At 35.1% G+C, this 17,705-nt stretch overlaps 1 protein-coding gene across 1 annotated transcript; it reads right to left on the bottom strand.

The window, feature by feature from the left end:
* Positions 1-3,928: 3,928 nt before the first annotated feature.
* On the bottom strand, positions 3,929-17,529 carry LOC136043820 (uncharacterized). Its single transcript, XM_065728745.1, has 2 exons — positions 17,417-17,529; positions 3,929-5,411 (listed from the first exon to the last, which is right to left on the bottom strand). Exon 2 carries the CDS (start codon positions 5,407-5,409, stop codon positions 4,408-4,410), a length of 1,002 nt encoding a protein of 333 aa, XP_065584817.1. The 5' UTR covers positions 5,410-5,411; positions 17,417-17,529; the 3' UTR covers positions 3,929-4,407.
* Between the last annotated feature and the right edge of the window lie 176 nt (positions 17,530-17,705).

The raw sequence follows: 17,705 nt of genomic DNA, 5'->3' as shown, positions 1-17,705 counted from the left end.
TTCATTCTATGTGTCAGATAAATAAAAAAAACTAGTTTTTTAACTGAAAGTAAGGAGCGACATTAAAACTTAAAACAAACAGAAATTACTCCATGTGAAATGGTTATCCCCTCCTCAACGCCTCGCTCTTTACGTTAAAGTTTTTAATTGTTTTAAAACGTAGAATTGTGGCAAAGAGTCAAACATTAGCGTAAAGAAAGAGGGATTGCGGAGGCAACCCATTTCACATACGGAGTAATTTCTGTTCGTTTTAAGTTTTAATGTTGCTCCTTACTTTCAGTTAAAAAACTAGTTTTTTTATTTAATTTCTGAACGTTTTTGAATTAACGCGTGTTTGATTTTGGCTCTCCGCACATAAATTATTAAAATAAAATTTGCATATTAATTCTTTTTTTGGCTGAATGGCTTTCTCTTAGTTTTGATCAGACAATTTTGAGAAATAAGGGGTGGGGAAGGAGACCTAGTTGCCCTGTAGTTTTTCGGTTACTTAAAAAGGCAACTAGAGCTCTTAATTTTTAACGAACATTTTTATTAGTTAAAAATATACGTAACTTAAGAATTAACTTACGTAACAAACTATTATTCTCTTATATTTTTATTATGTATTGAGGGGGTTTGTCCCCTCGTTAATACCTCGCTCTTTAAACTAAATTTTAAGTTTTGTCCCAATTCTATAAAAATATTCCCTGAATCAGAAAGACTGTAGAATAAATAGTTGAAATTACTAAAAATACTTTAGCATAAAGAACGAGGTATTTATCTCCTCCTAAATACCTCGCTATTTATACTAAAGCATTTTTAGAACCCCTCATATGCGTAATAATCTCTGGTCGTTTTAATCCTCCTCCTTAGTTTCAACTGAAAAAACTTTTTCATGTTTATTTTTTCATTGTTCCTTTTACAGTAATGCTAGAAAATCCCACGCCCTTTTCTTTGAATTCCTCTTCCCCCCATGAGATATTCCTCCAAGAAAAGATCCTCCCACATAGCTCCCTCCCCTCAATCCCACTCTCAAACCAAAAAAATCCCCCCTGAAAATGTCTGCACACTTCCCAATAACCATTACTGTATGTAAACACTGGTCAAACTTTGAAACTTGTAGCCCCTCCCCCAGGGACTATGGGAGAGTAAGTCATCTTCAAAGACATAGCTATTATGGTTTTCAACTATGTAGAACAAAATGGCTATATCAGAATTGTGATCCGTTGACTTTGGGAAAAAAATGAGCGTGGGAGTTTTTGGTCACTTAAAAAAGGCATTCCGTTAGAATGAGCCCTCTTGAGACATTCTAGGACCGCTTGGTCGATACGATGACCCCTGGGAAAAAAAACAACAAAAAAACAAATAAACACTCACCCGTGATCTGTCCTCTGGCAAAAAATACGAAATTCCACATTTTTGTAGATAGAAGCCACAGGGTTCTCTGATACACTGAATGTGATGGTGTGATTTTCTTTAAGATTCTAAGACTTTTAGGGGGTGTTTCTCCCTATTTTCCAAAATAATTTGAATTGAATTGAAGAATATTTCAAAATAATTGAAGAATTTGCTCGGTCGTAGAAATAAACCTAAACTCCAGAGACATATACTCAAAGTAATATATGAAAAAAACAGTCTTTGGCGGTCGTATATTGAGTCACAACATAGTAAAGTAGTCAGGCAAGGACACTCGCATACTCAGCTGCCAAAGGATCTAGGTGAATGGCATGCGTATACACTAGCAAGAAACAAGGTCACTCGGGTTCTTAGGACTAATTGTGAAGAGCTTGAGTCGCGTATTATTTATTCACTCAAGCACCATATCACCTAAAATATTTTAGAAATATGCAGGAATAAGCCTAGCCTTGCACCATCTACATCTACGTTTATACTTCCGGATTCCGGGGACACACCAAAAGATTGATAGTGATTCTGAGAAGGCCCTTATTTTTAATAAAAAATTTTCTTCGGTTTTTGTTAAAACACAGCCAATTCATTCAAATGAAGCTAGTTTTGCATCTCAAGTAGAGTTGGTTGCATCGTCGGATATTCTTGCTCCATTTGATGATTCGGATTTCTCATTGACAGTTTCCCAAACAAAATGATAAGACAAATTGCTCATGAAATCTCGGAACCACTTATCAATATATTTAACTTATCTTTGGGGGCATGGATTGCGTCCTTCGGGATTGAAGAAACCTTGATGAAGCGACTTCACAAAAGTGGGTCCAAGTCGGATTTTAGAAACTATCAGCCGATTTCAATTAAGTCTATTTTTTGCCGAGTGATGGAAAAGTTGATTGTTTCACGCGTTCAAAAGTACTTTGATGGAAATCATCTTTGGAACCCTACTTAGCATGGTTTTCGAAAAAGTAGTTCTTGTTGACCTACTCAGCTTCTTGAGGTTATTTTGGATTTTCAACGTTTTGCCGTACCCTTTGATTGCATTTATATCGATTTCTCGAAGGTATTCGACAAAGTTTCAATACCCGTCCTTCTTCAAAAGTGTGCAGCTTATAAATTGGACAAAAAAACAATTGCATTTATTGCTGATTATCTAATTGGAAAAACTGAACAGGTTGTTGTTGGTGAAGCTATGTCATCCTCAATTGATGTGTTAAGTGGTGTCCCCCAGGGTAGCTGCCTGGGCCCAATTTTATTTATTTATCAATGATCTGCCTTCTTCTATTCAGGATTCTGTCAAGATATTCGCGGACGACGTAAAACATCTACCAGTACGAGACCAAAACGATGTGCAACTTGTACAGGAGGATATTGACTCTCTGACTTATTGGTGCAAATCTAATTCCATGTTCATAAACCCGTATAAGTGTGTTGTTCTACACTATGCTCGTAAACTCCCACCCGTGCATGCTTACCAGCTGTCTGGCATACGAATCCCTTCTAACGAAATAGTGCGTGACCTTGGCGTTTACTTTGATACCCAATTAAAATTTGATAAGCATATTTCGGAAATTGTAAAGAATGCAATTATCGTTTGTCGTCTATAAAGAGAAGCTTCAGTAAGTTTAACCTTTCTTAATTTCTTACTACTATATAAATCAATGGTTCACCCTCTTCTTGAGTATAATACTTCGGTTTGGTTTCCATTAAATCTAATGGATTAGGATAGAGTAGAAAAAGTTCAGAGAAGGGCCACTAGGATGGTCCCATACATTCAGCGCCTTTCTTATCCACAAAGACTTTCTAGGCTTTCTCCCGTCACTGAAGTTTCGTAGACGTCGTAGTGACCTTATAAATGTGCTTCGTATACTTAAAGGAGTGGATGATGCTTTATTAACTGGAAATGCGAAATGTCGTATTTTAGTTTACACCTGATTACAATTGTAAACAATGCCAGTTTACTTTAGATTAGTAATATGATTTTGTGTTTTTGCGACAAGTATTGATACTTACCACTATTGGTAATAATAAATAAATAAATATTATAATATTTCTTGTCAAAGGTAATTGAATCAAGACTTTGAATATCGACTGAAGATTATTCACTTTCATGAGTATATGAACTTTATCGTTTTCAATAAAACACATTGTTCAATCAGTACGATAAAATCTGAGCTTATCTCTGTAAGAAAATCTGCACGGCTTTTATTCGATTTCAAATAAAGGCATTATTTGATTTCACTTTTAATAATCCGGCAGGCAGGCCTTCAAAGATATTTTGTTGAGTAAAAAAGGATTTTCTGAATAACAGATGAGATTTCAAGAACAAGACAGTAGGAACTCAGATATCACTGCCACCTTGTTGCGTAAACAGGGAGGATCTGTGCTTGAGTCCTCCCTTGCTCAGATTCTTACGATTTTGTAAAATATTTTGCTTAGAATGTACTTATTCGTGTTTATGGTGTTAAAACATTTTCTTGCCTAATCGTATAGTTCCAAGATTTCAGACGGCTGATTTCTCCTTTTTCCTGTTAAATGACTGAAGAGAAAATGAAAATCGTTTATTTTTAAGCATTTTCAAATAGAGATGGATTCAGAACATAACTTAAAGTCGACAATAACATAACAAACACATCCAAATTTTCACTACTGATACTATTGTAATTTTTTTCAGTTCAAATATTAATAATAATAAACACCTCAACCAAAACTCTAAATTCGAAACTCATTAGTTTACATTAGCTGCAATATGTATGATAGAAAGAAACGCTTAGTTGAAGATATGCTTAATTGGATTACTAATGTGGTGAGCACATGCACCATAGCCAGAGTCCCCGCGTTGTGTTGTCATTGCAAACGTTTGGTTTGATTTTTTTTTTTTTTTTTTTTTTTTTTTTTTTTTTTTTTTTTTTTTTTTTTTTTTAATGAAATTCTGAGAAGTATAAACACATCTATAAGACAAAACTATAAGTTTGAATCCATTTAACTTCACTAAATGTATCGATATACTATAAAACGCAATAGCTATTTGAAAATTTGCTTATCTGGATGACTAATATGTGTACCACACGCATATGATTGCTTATGCACGTAGAAGGATCTGGAGCACCCATGTATTCCACTACAGTTAGGATCATTATGGAAAGGATAGCAACTATCATGACTGCATTTTTTACACTTTATATTATCACTTTTACATTCCTCCGACGAAGAATTTTTGATAGAGTTTTGCCATACTTTAGACATATTGTCTTCTAAGATGTCAATATGTTCAAAGGATTTTAGAAGTAGTAGTTTGAACCATTTAAATTTTTTAGAAAGCGGGAGCTTCTCTAGTAGAATTTGAACATTCTTTCTAGAAAAATTTTCCATGTTTATCATCCCTACAATTTCCAAAACTGCTGCCGATCTTTCCTCAGAATTTTCGTAAACCCAATAGTAAAGTGTCCGTAAAAGACTTCGAAATCTATCAAAGGCAGAGTTTTTCAAAGCATCACAACTATATCGAGCTAATTCCATAAAATCAGGAGCATTAAATTCGGTAACAAAATCGGGAGTATCTCTCCCTTTTGCAATCATATGAGCTATCTCTTTTATAACTATCGTTTTTTCATATTGGTTTCCATAAGTGAAAAAAATACTTTCAAGAATTCTTAAATCTTGGTTGATAAAATAACTTTGGAGCAAATGTTCAGCAATTCTTTCTTTAATGCAAAGAAAGTTGTACTTTTCCACAATGTATGTAAATATATGCCTGTTCATTGTTATGAAACCAGAAACACTTCCTTCTTTATAGTAATCCATAATAACTTTCATGGTTTCAAAGTTCACATCATCGGCTAGAACAAGATTTGTTCGTTTTTCAAGCATATCCGACTCTAGCATAGCCTTGAAGACGTCACTTACAGCCACTAAAAGGGATTTTTGGGCTTCAATGTTACCTCCTTCACACTGAATAGTAATCATAGGGTTTTCTTCCATATTGAAATTGGTCAAAATTTGCACCAGGCCAGAAACTCGATTCATCTCTGTAAACAAGATGAAATCAAATATGAGCAATGCAGAATTAGTGGGGGGGGGTAGAGGTCGCTATAATAATTTGAAAAGAAAGACATTACTGCATTCGAAAAAAGGAAGTAAACCGTTGAAATTAGGAATTTTTTGACAAGCATAACGTTGGCCCTTTGATTTTTTTGTCATGTGATTACCCTGGTCTCACACAATACTGTAGCATCAGTTACGCAAAGAGCAATAACCCTCTTTTGTATTGCTGATGTGCTCTTAAGCCAATTCTTATGAAAAAGGTGGTCCCAGAAACTATCTCAAACGATTGGAAATTGATATCTCTAGTGTCATTTATAAAGTTCAAAAGTTATTTAGGTACCCCCTTCCGTTCTACTCATTCCCAAAAACCCCCAACCCCCTCCCCATGGTATAAAATCAAATTTTTTACAAATCCATATTTATTTTGCATAGGATAGGAAGAAGGTACAAAAAATGCCTCTTGTATGACATGACTATCACTGCCCCAGGGTAAAAGAATCTAAATTCCCTAATTGTCCACTCATCACAGATAGGTTATTTTTAAACCAAAATGTGCACATACATCATCATATCTCTCTGACCGGCATAGGAATTTCACAGTCATTCTCCGGGCCAAAATAAACCTGAAATGTTTCCTGGGGGGATGCTATGCTCTCCAATGCCTTTCGACTGCTATAAAGGGCACTAGCCCTTTCAATTTCCAATCTGTTAAGCTCTTTTCCAGTTTCCATGACAAGCCCTTCTATGCGAAGCGCCCTGGTTTAACTCCCCTCCCCCCCGAAAAAAACATTATACCCATATTGGTGTTTACTTAGACAAGCAATAGCGCTGTCTAAGTAAACACCGATATGGGCATAACGTTGTTTTAAAATTCAATGTAAACAAAACATAACATAAATGAAATAAATCGACTATTTCTACCTAAAGAATGGGAATTTTCCAGATATGATGCAAATTTATAGAATTATTATATAATTTTAACACTTTCAAAACACCTGTACTTCAAATATTTGTAAAAAAAAAAAAATTAGTCTACAGCTCGTAACGAATGCAGTAAATTCAATCATATAAATCCTCCTGAGATACTTTATTTTCCTACTTTAAAAGACACCCTAAGGATTTTTATGTCGTTATTCAGCAACATATTTAACATTATATAAAATGTTATATGTATTTTAGTGTTTTCATTAAATCTTTAGTCTTTCAAAATCCTAAAAATATAAAGAAACACAGAATATAAGGGAATAGCTGATCTGCCTAAGTTAGTTCAATGGATTTACGTTACATGTGCTACGATACAATAATCTTTGCTCGTTTTGCTACTGGGGGGAGTTGACTTGTAGAAAAGGGCATTGAAAAAGACTGGCTGCCTCCCAAATAATTCCCAAATTATTTTGGTCTTAAACAGACAGTAGAACTTTCAGTCATCAGTTGAAAAAAAAAAAAAACTAAATTCCGTCCGTTTGAGAGTCCCAGTTTCTTCCTGCAGTGAGGTACTTCTTGTCAAAGGCCCAGAATATTAGTTTTGAGTATATCGCAGAGAAATGAGCTTCATTTTTTGGGAGGAGGGGGGAACTGTAACCAAAAAATAAAGTTTTACAATAGGCCAATATCTTCCGTCAATAAGTTTCAAACTGAACATGGACGAAATGTTTCTGGGCCCATTTTCGGAGCCCTAGCCCCTTCTTTTCACACTAAAATGCTTAATTTCCTTATCCCAATAAACAATCCTTGAAAGTTTTGACCCAACATCAATGCAGAGATTATGCTCTCTCCAGAAGCATATTTTATTGAACTTACAGACTCAGTTGAGCAAAATGGCTACCCTATAATTTTTGTTTGATATTTTGGGGGGAAGTTATGGGAGGCCTTATAGCAAAAAAGTTCACAGGAATGGGTTTTACTTTCCTTTCTAGTCACTTATGGATATTAAATAGTGCCTAGTACTTTCAATTTTGCATAGAATAAACCCCCTCTGACCTTCATATAAACACTTCTTCCATACCAAGGGGGCGAGGAAAGCAATCAACTAAAACCCGAAACAATTAAGCCCTGTGACTTTTCAGTAAAATAACCTTGATCGCCCCCCTCTGATTTTTATACCCTACCCGCTCTTCTCATTGCTTTACAATGACTTCATGTTAAGAAGTGGATAACAGAATATTTTAGAAGTTTAACAGAGATGGGACCATTGTTGCAATAATGAAAAATTAACAGGGGACTTATCAATAATAAAACATGAAGATCTTCAAAATATAATCAATTAAATTCCGTCTTTCCCATCATTTGAAACCATTAAGCATTCTTGGTAGCTTGGAGAGTGATTTGATATATTTATTGATAAGTGGTGCAAGAAAGAGAATAAAGATAAAGAGAGTCTTCAAAGATGGAAGAATTTAATTATTATTAGAATACAAAATAAAATATATGCTAACTTAAAAAACCAGCAACATTAAATCATTATTTTATAATACCAGGATAAAACAAGCAATTGCTAATCTACAGAATGAATTTGTAATTGCACCGGTGGATAAAACTAAAAACAATTTTGCTATAATTTGTCAGAAGCTGTATTGTGATGTCTAAACAAGGGAGTTATATACGACCAATGTTAACAAAAAGGTGAAGTTAAAGGATGAAAATTTAATTGAAAAAATAGAGGAAATGTTCAAAAAAATTTATATTAGAATTAATGACAGTGCTAAAAAGTTCCTTTTCCTATATTGGACAGTAAAATTTCGTCGCTCTTTAATGTCGCTCCTTACTTTCAGTTAAAAAACTTGTTTTTTTATTTAATTTCTGAACGTTTTTGAATTAATGTATGTTTTGATTTTGGCTCTCTGCACATAAATAATTAAAACGAAATTTTCCTATTATTTTTTTTTGGCTAGATGGCTTTCTCATAGTTTTAATTGGAAGATGTAGAGAAAAAAGGAGCAAAGGAGGGGGCCTAGTTGCCCTCCGATTTTTGATTACTTAAAAAGGCAACTAGAACTTTTAATTTTCTACGAAAGTTTTCCTTAGTAAAAAATATACGTAACTGACGAATTAACTTACGTAACGAACTTCTATGTTCGTATGTTTTTATTACGTATATGAGGGGGTTCACCCCCTCATCAATACCTCGCCCTTTACACTAAAGCTTAAATGTTGTCCAAATTCCTTAAGAATGACACCTGAATCACAAAGGCCGTAGAATAAATAGTTGAAAATTTCAACTATTTATAAATTATTATATAAACTATACTAAAAATACTTTAGCGTAAAGAGCGAGGTATTACGAGGAGATGAACCCCTAATATGCGAAATAGTTTCTGTTCGTTTTAAGTTTTAATGCTGCTCCTTACTTTCAGTTGAAAAACTTTTCATATTTATTGTTTCATTTTTTTTTAAATAATGCTAGAAGTTTCTGCGGCCCCTTCATTGAAATTCTCTTCCCCCATGATAAATTCCTCCATGGAAAGATCCTCACACGTAACCCCCAAACTAATTTCTCCCCCCCAAACCAAAAAAATCCACCTGAAAGCTTCTGTACACTTCCCAATAACCATTACCATATGTAAACATTGGACGAAGTTTGTAATATGCAGCCCTTCCCACGGGGACTGTGGGGGGTATGTCGTCCTCAAAGATGTAGTTATTAGGTTTTCCGACTGTGATGAATAAAATGGTTATCTCAGAATTTCGATCCGGTGACTTTGGGGGAAAATGATCGTGGGAGGGGGCCTAGGTGCCCTCTAATTTTGTTGGTCTCTTGAAAAGGGCACTAGAACTTTTATTTTTCGTTAGAATGAGCCCCCTCGCGACATTCTAGGACTACTGAATCAATACGATCACCCCTGGGGAAAAAACAAAAAAAAACAACAAATAAACACGCATCCGTGATCTGTCTTCTGGCAAAAAATGCGAAATTCCCCATTTTTGTAGATATGAGCTTGAAGCTTCTACATTATGGTTCTCTGACACGCTGAATCTGATGGTGCGATTTTCTTTAGGATTGTATGACTTTTAGGGGGTACTTCCCCCTATTTTCTAAAATAAGGTAAATTTTCTCAGGCTCGTAACATTTGATGGGTAAGATTAAAACTTGATGAAACTTATATATTTAAAATCAGTATTAAAATGCGATTCTTTTGATGTAGCTATTGGTATCAAAATTCTATTTTTTACAGTTTCTGTTACTATTGAGCCGGGTGGCTCCTTACTACAGTTCGCTACCACGATCTGTTTGATAAACATTTTTATCAAATTTTCAGTGAAAATCATGAAAATGAAAGGATAATCCTTCAGAGACTATTCCATAAGATATTACTTTCAATTATGGAAATTACTGTAAACAAAAATAAAATACTTAGTTATCTCACCCTTTAGTTTGAAAATACACCCCCACCCCTTCTTAATTGTGCCAGTTATAGTTCACAACTGTAAGCAGTCTTCTAACAAGAAAATATTGAAACAACAAAATCGGTGCTTCACAGAAAGCCTATATTACAAGGCTTTACATGGGTCCTTTCATCTTCATCGACGCATTCAAATCTCTTCAGTAAAACATTTAAACAACTGCCCCCAATCCTACTACAATTGAATGAAGAAACAAGTTTTTTCAACCGAAAGTAAAAATCAACATCAAAACTTATAACGAACATAAATTGTTACATATGTAAAGGGAACTAACCCCTTCTCATCACCTTGCTCTTTACGCTAAAGTTGTTTAGTGCTTTTAAAATACATCTTATTGTTTTAATTAAAGGGCCCTTGTATTTCAGAAGTTGTTGTTAAAGAATTGAGAAAAATTTTAACTTTAGCGTAAGCAGCGAGTTGTTCAAAAAGAGGTGACCCTTTCGCACACGTAATAATTTCTATACGTTTTCACTTTTAAAGTTGCTCCTTACTTTCAGTTGAAAAAATTTGCTTGTTTTATTTAATTTGTGATGCTTTTTTTAACAATGCCGGGAAATAAGACTACACCTCCACAGAAATATCCTCTAGGGACAATTGCCCTTAACATCTCGACACGTAAAATTAGGTGGAAAAGAGAAAGTAAGACCAATAAAAAATATTTTGTATAGAAATTCTGGTAATTTCCCCAGTGTAAAATGTTCCCTCCCTGTGAGAAATCTCAAGGAAAAAATCCCCCCAATCCACCCAAAAAATATATGCATACTTCCCAATAACAAATAATATTGTAAACAATGGGCAAATTTTATAAGTTAAAGAACTTTTCCAAGAGGCTGTGGGGGAGGGTCATATTATCTCAGAAGGCATAATTACTGGACCTTTCAACTATGCAGAACAAAGTGGTTATCTCAAAAGCAAAGTGGTTATCTCAAAATTTTTATCGGAAGATTTTGGGGAGAAAGGAGGCACAGCAATGGCTTGTTGTCCTTCAATCTATTTGACGACTTATAAAGAAAACTAGAAAAGTTAATCCCCGTTCAAATGAGCCCTTCCCCGATGCTTTAGGACCATTGATTCGAAACGGTCGTCGCACAATCCAAAACACCCATCCATGATGTATCTTCTTGGAAAAAAAAAAAAACAAAAAAACAACAAAATTACACATTTTTTACACTTATATAAGTGCAATATATAAAAACATTTTCAATAGTGCTGCAATTTGTCACGCACTAAGCAACGGATAATATCCATATTTAATTTGTAAAGCAATCTCTGTGTCCACTTCCCTATCTGCTTCGGCTAGTAAAGGAAAATTGAAGCTAAATAAGATTATTCACTTCATATGACAGGAACAATTTGAAAAGAGCGTCGCATTCCCTCCAGAATTCCCAAAATCCCCCCCCCAAAAAAAGGCTAGATTCCTTTTCCGGTGCCTACGCGGCAATAAGAGGAAAAATACATGCTTCATCTAATTCTACTATCCAAAAGGCTTATGCACGCAGTGTTGTCAATTCACCAAACCTTTTAGGGGGGATGGCGTAAAATGCATTTTCAGGATCTAAATACAAAAATTGGTTAATTCTAGTTTTCAGAGAGGCACAAGCAAAATATTATCAAAAGAAATTTCGTGAATGCGATTCACCGAGCAAAACATGGAAAATAATTGAAAGAATAAATAATATCAAAACAAGAGATATTCCATCCCAAATTACAACTTGAAGGAGTTTAACGGATGAGAGAGTAATGGCAGAAGCATATACTAACGATTTTAGGAAAATTGGACGTGATCTGGTGGGTCAAATTTCTGCTGCAACACATAATCATAGAAAACTTATTCCAAATAAAGTAGATAGACTATATTTATGTACCCTATGCAGTTCTTGGAACTTCAAGGAGCTGTTAGTAGTTTGAACAAGAGCTAAGAGCTCATATAGAACTTTTGAAGAGGTCGGAAGAGCCAAGAGCTTCTTCCCACCAAGTTTCATTTCGATCTCTCCACTCTAAACATTTTCCAAGATTTCCAGTTTCCCCTTTCAACTCCCCCAATGTCACTGGATCCGGTCGAGATTTAAAATAAGAGCTCTGAGACACGAGGTATTTCTAAATATCAAATTTCATTAAGATCCGATAACCCATTCGAATGTTAAAAATACCGTATTTTTTCTAATTTTTCCTAATTAATCGTCCTTCCACTACCCCCACATGGTTGAATCGGGGAAGCGACTATTTCTAATTTAATATGGTCAGGTCCCTGATACACCTGCCAACTTTCAGTGATCACTATATTGATCACGTATCTAGTTTCGGTTTTTCTTCATGTAAAAATTGGGGTGTTCTGGGGTTCAAACCTGAGACGTCTCACACCCTAAGCGAGAATCATACCCCTAGACCACAAGCCATACTTGAGAAGAACAATTATTTGTTTTATCGGCAAATAAAATTCTTCTCAACTATCGTGTTCGCTCTCTCTCCCTCAGATGGTCGAATTGGGGAAGAGACTATTTCTAATTTCATTTCGTCTGTTCCCTGATAGGCCTACCATCTTTCACTGTCCTAACTTATCTGGAAGTGCCCAAACTAGCAAAAGCGGGATCGACAGATAGAGAGAGACCGACAGAAATTTGTGATCGCTATATGTCACATGGTAATTGTCAAGTACCATACAAACAGATTTTCGATAGGATATGACGGTATGTCGACTTCTTGGTTTAAAGAATTAACTACAGTGCTTTGTCAGCCCCTTTGATTAATTTTTTATTCTTGCATGAAAAATTTTTTTTTTTCAGTTTGTCTTAAAGTAGCTATGGTTTTGCCTTTGTTTAAAATGGCAATAAAGTTAATCCAAATAATAATAGGTCTACCACTATTTTATCACCTATTTCTAAAGTTTTTGAAAAAATAATAAAGAGTAGATTTACTTCATTTCTGGTAAAGAATAATTTTTTTCTCCCAATCCGTTTGGTTTCTTGCGTGGTAGGTCAACAGAGCAAGCAATAGCTGCTTTACATAATTTCTTATCAGACGCTATGGATGATAGTTATTTGCCGGCAACTCTGTTTTTTGACATTAAAAAAGCTCTTGCTACAATAGAACATGCAATTCTTTTTGATAAGTTGGAAAATATAGGAATTCGTGGAATAGCTCTTGATTTAGTGAGATCTTATCTATTAGAAATAAGTTTTACACTTCAAGTTGGTGAGAAATCATCTCATATTGTTCCTTTAGAAAATATGGGGGTTCCACAAGGGTCAGCATTGGGGCTGTTACCTTTATATAGAGAATACGGAATTTGTGGTTTTTAGGAGAAGTTTGAGAGCAGTGAAATGTGTGTCATTTAAAACTGTTAGTATTGGAACTTCCTCCACAAAAAGAGGATGCATTTAGATATTTAGGTATCTACATTGACTCAACTCTGTCTTTTAAGGCGCATATAAATAAACTCAAGGCATCAGCGTCCAGGAATCTTGGTTGTTTGCATAGACTAAAGTTCCTGTTCCCTTACCAAATAATGAGAAAATTATGTTTTTCATTAGTTGAATGCTATTTTCAATATTACCCAACTGTTTGAATTCTTATATTTCATTCACAACTACGAGGACTCCAAATTGTCCAAAACCAGTCAATAAAAATCCTGGACCATTTTTTAACACACCCTAGGAGGACAAAAGAATTATCTGAAACCATAACATCTTTTTTATTTCTTGATATTCTTCATTTACAACAAATTTTTCACCTTAATATATGCATATGGTTTTTAAGAAATCCAGTGTAGAGATGATATTTTCAATAACATGAAACTTTTTTTTGAAAATAAACACCCATTTATCAAGAGCAAGGAATAAGTTTCTTTAGTACTTATCAGTTATATAATACACTATATAATTTCGGCACAAGAAGCTGGCCAAGTAACTTCTTTATACTGTCGATGATTTCGATGGCAAAGATCACAAGGGATAATAACCGCTTAGTTTGCATTGACTAGTGACAGAAAACAGAGTCTCACCATGGATGTTCAGGTTAAGATTTGGGATTTGCCAGGGACAGAAGAACAGGCAATTATATATCTCCAGAATAAGGGGTTGTTGCCCAAAACAAAAATTCATCAACAATTTTGCTAATAAAGTATTATATTTTCATCTTTTTTTTTCATTAGCTTTATCAAAAGTTTGGGCTATATATTTGCAAATTAGGGGTGGGGGTGGGGGTAAAGCATAGCATATATTAAATACAGCAATGGTTAGTTTACACATTTAATGTATGTTATGCTTTACCCCCACCATCACCACCCCATTCCTAATGTGCAAATATATAGCTCAAATTTGTTTCTAAAAAATTATATATATTTATATCATATTTGTTTCATTTCATTAGCATTAATCGAACTGCACTTCCCGAGTGTCTATTATATAACCGATAAGTACGGTTTCTTTTTCCTTTTATTAAAAATGAGAGATAGAGACTAAGTTTAAGATATATACTTCATGAGGTTTCCAAAAAATATATTTTTCTTCTCTCTCTCTCTCTCTCTCTCTCTCTCTCTCTTCCTCTCTCTCTCTCTCTTTCTCTATGTACTCTGTGAGAGTTATTGAGGTGCAATGCCTTCTTTTTTTTTTCATTGTTAAAGGAGACAAAACAAGTTGTGTCCCTGTCTCCTTTGTATAAAATTTATGTATATTGTTTCTTGTTTAATAAAGTCAAGTCAAACAGGATTAAATGTGTCGTCTCTTTCGCTGACAAATCCAAAAAAGGTATCTTAAATGAAAAACCTCAAAAAGAGGTATTTTCCCCTAATGTGCAAATATATAGCCCAAATTTGTTTCTAAACTATTATATATTCATCATATTTTGTTTCATTTCGTTAGCATTAGTCGAACTTCATTTCTCGAGTGTCTATTAAATAACCGATAAGTACCAAACTATTTCGTAGCATGTTCCCCTCTCAATAGCTCCAAATCTAGACCTTTACCGAGGGATTACATTGCAACTGAACCCCCGGTGAATTGAACCTTCGTGTAACTGAACCCTCGCAACTGAACTCGCGTGCAACTCAACCCCGTTTGACTGAACCTCCGCGTAACTGAACCTCCGCGTAACTGAACCCCGTGCAACTGAACCTCCGTGCAACTGGACTCCCTTGCAACGGAACCACCATGCAACTGAACCACTGTGCAACTAAACCCTCGTGCAATTGGACCCCCTGTGACTAAACCCGTGCAACTGAACATTCATGCGACTAAACCCCGTGCCACTCAACCCTATTTAACTGAACCCTCATGTAGCTGAATCCTCATGCAACTGAACCACCGTGCAACAGAGCCCCACTGCAACTAGACCCCAGTGTAACCAAACCCCGTGCAACTGAACCCTCATGCAACTGAACCCTCATGCAACTGAACCCTCATGCAACTGAACCCCCGTTCCGCTCAACCCTATTTAACTAAACCCTCGTATATCTGAACCCTCGTGCAATAAGATCCCCGTGTAACTAAACCCGTGCAACTGAACCCTATTTAATTGCACCCTAGTGTAACTGAACCCCCGTGGAACTGGCCCACCCTTCAACAGAACCCCCGTGCATCTAAACTCTAGTGCAACTGAACCCTCGAGTAAGTGACCCCTCTTGTAACTGAACTGAAACCAGCTTTTCAGTATTCTACAAATATGAGACAATATCATTGGGTAAAAGATAAGTTAAAATCTTTTCATGTTCAACCTTATTGGAATTGTTTGTGTTTTATAAGGCATAGATATAAATGTCTGTCAAGATGATTCATAAAAAAGCCCCATTTTGCTGTCACAAAAAGCACAGAAAATCGGACGTGATAAACAATTAAGGCGAGACACATTTCTCCTTTTTTATGTCTGTTAATGGGGTTTCCTTTCACCCTGTCACTATATACGAGTGTAGGCGCTTAACCCCCAGAATCCCCCTTGAAAAAAACTGAGGAAAATATTCCCCGTGGCTGGTTGGTTTCTAATCACTTTTAACTTTTATAAAGAGGACTATAACTCTCAATTCCTGATCAAAAGAGCATCCTCCAAATTTTCTACGACCATGAGGCGGATGTGGGGAAGAAGAAAGTGCAGTTCCCCTCCTATATGAAAAAAAATTCGGTACTTTTGTCTTAATTCGGTACCACACTCAAGATCTCGTATCGCGAACATGAGACTATAGCCGGTTTTCACGGTCTTTCTACCAGACAATATTAGCTTCGGCTCGGTGGGAAACTCCATTGTAGCTATATTAGATATTTAATTGGTATTTTGGTTAGGTTAGTTTAGATTACATTTATGATAAAATGCTGTCAAGGCCCTCCCCCTCCATAATTTTTTGCTGTAGTTTTCATAATTTTCGTAACCTAAACTAACTGTAGTTTTTGTAACCTATAGTAACTTAACCCAACGTCACTTCTAGACAGAACTCGAGTGTGGTGGCCATAGGACACAAGTACAAAATTCTGCTCATTTTGTTGTTTAATGTAGCTCTTTATTTTCATTACAGCGTCGACAAGAAATGTTCCCGGAAATCAAGAGGGATTAAATATAAATTTCCCATTTTTGATGTGCTTTTAAAATTCTTTATCCTCCCCCCCCCCCGAAGAATTACCCCAAAAAGAAAAGTTCTGGATTAAAAGCCCTGAGGATTATATTCAACTTCTACCTTCACCCTCCCCTTGTCTCTCTTATAACTAATTCTGTATTTATCTGAAGGCTCAACGAGAGTTGGGATGTTTTGGTTAAAAATGCCCCTTTGAGGCATCTCCCTCCCTCCCTTACTACCAAACAATCATGGAATCCCATTGTAGAGGTTTAAAACCTTTAAATGAAAATGTTTGGGATAGTAAAACAACAAAATTTACTTAAGACAGTGAAAATTGTACAGACCTTAAAATATTTTGGCTAGTTAGGCTAATTTTTTTTTTTGGCTAGTTATTTTATATTTGTTATTTTGGCTTTGGTTTTTCACAACTGGTACTTTTTCGCCTCTAAAAACGTCTTGCCACGATCGCCCTCCTATAATTAGCCTTAATGTTACTTCAAGAGAAATATTTTTACTTTATTGACTATAAAATGTCTTGCAACTAAACGATAACCAGCAACTAAATCAAGATAAATATTTGGTGAATCATTTCCCACAGGGAAACTATACGATTCTGGAAACTACATCAAAACTTTCTAAATACTTATTTAAAATATCCCTAGAAGTGTATCGCAATCCTTACCCCCCCCCCCCAAGGTAAAAATATAGACCCAAAATTAAATGCATCAATGAATTTTCGATAGCACGACCTTTTTTTCTTATTAGCTTTACGCAAACATGCGGAACGATCGCTCTATTGACAATTCATTGAATATATATAATTTGAGGTATGTGTTTGCACATTAGAGGGGGAGGAGTAAACCGATGTGTTTTTAGGAATTATAGTATAAAGTATTTTAGATTGTCTTTAAGTAGTTCACTGAGTTTTATAAATTTCCTTAGAAAGAATTGAACAACTAAATATTTACCTAATACTGAATTTCTTTCTTTTTTTCAGGTGAAAAGCACTAAGTAGTCACATTCTTTTGCTCTAAATACAGAATATATTACCTCTTCAAAGCTTCTTTATCCCTCAAAAGTCAGTTGAGAACTAACGGAAGTATTTCATTTGAAACATTAAAAATTTGAGACAATAGGAATAGAGTCACTAGACTCGTACAATAGCAATAAGTTTGGTTTGATGCTAGAAGATGAAATGTTTTGATGTGTTGTTTTGCTTAGTTGGTATGACTGTCTTCAAATAATATTTTTCTTGTTTGCAAGTCTGTTGTGCTTATTGAAGATATATTATTGGAATTCAATTATAAGAGCATGATTGAAACAATTTCTTTGAGATAAG

This window comes from Artemia franciscana, chromosome 2 (genome assembly GCF_032884065.1).
Source record: "Artemia franciscana chromosome 2, ASM3288406v1, whole genome shotgun sequence".
Taxonomy (NCBI): Eukaryota; Metazoa; Arthropoda; class Branchiopoda; order Anostraca; family Artemiidae; genus Artemia; species Artemia franciscana.
Note: the sequence above shows the minus strand (reverse complement) of the source record. Positions and strands in the feature narration are given on the sequence as shown.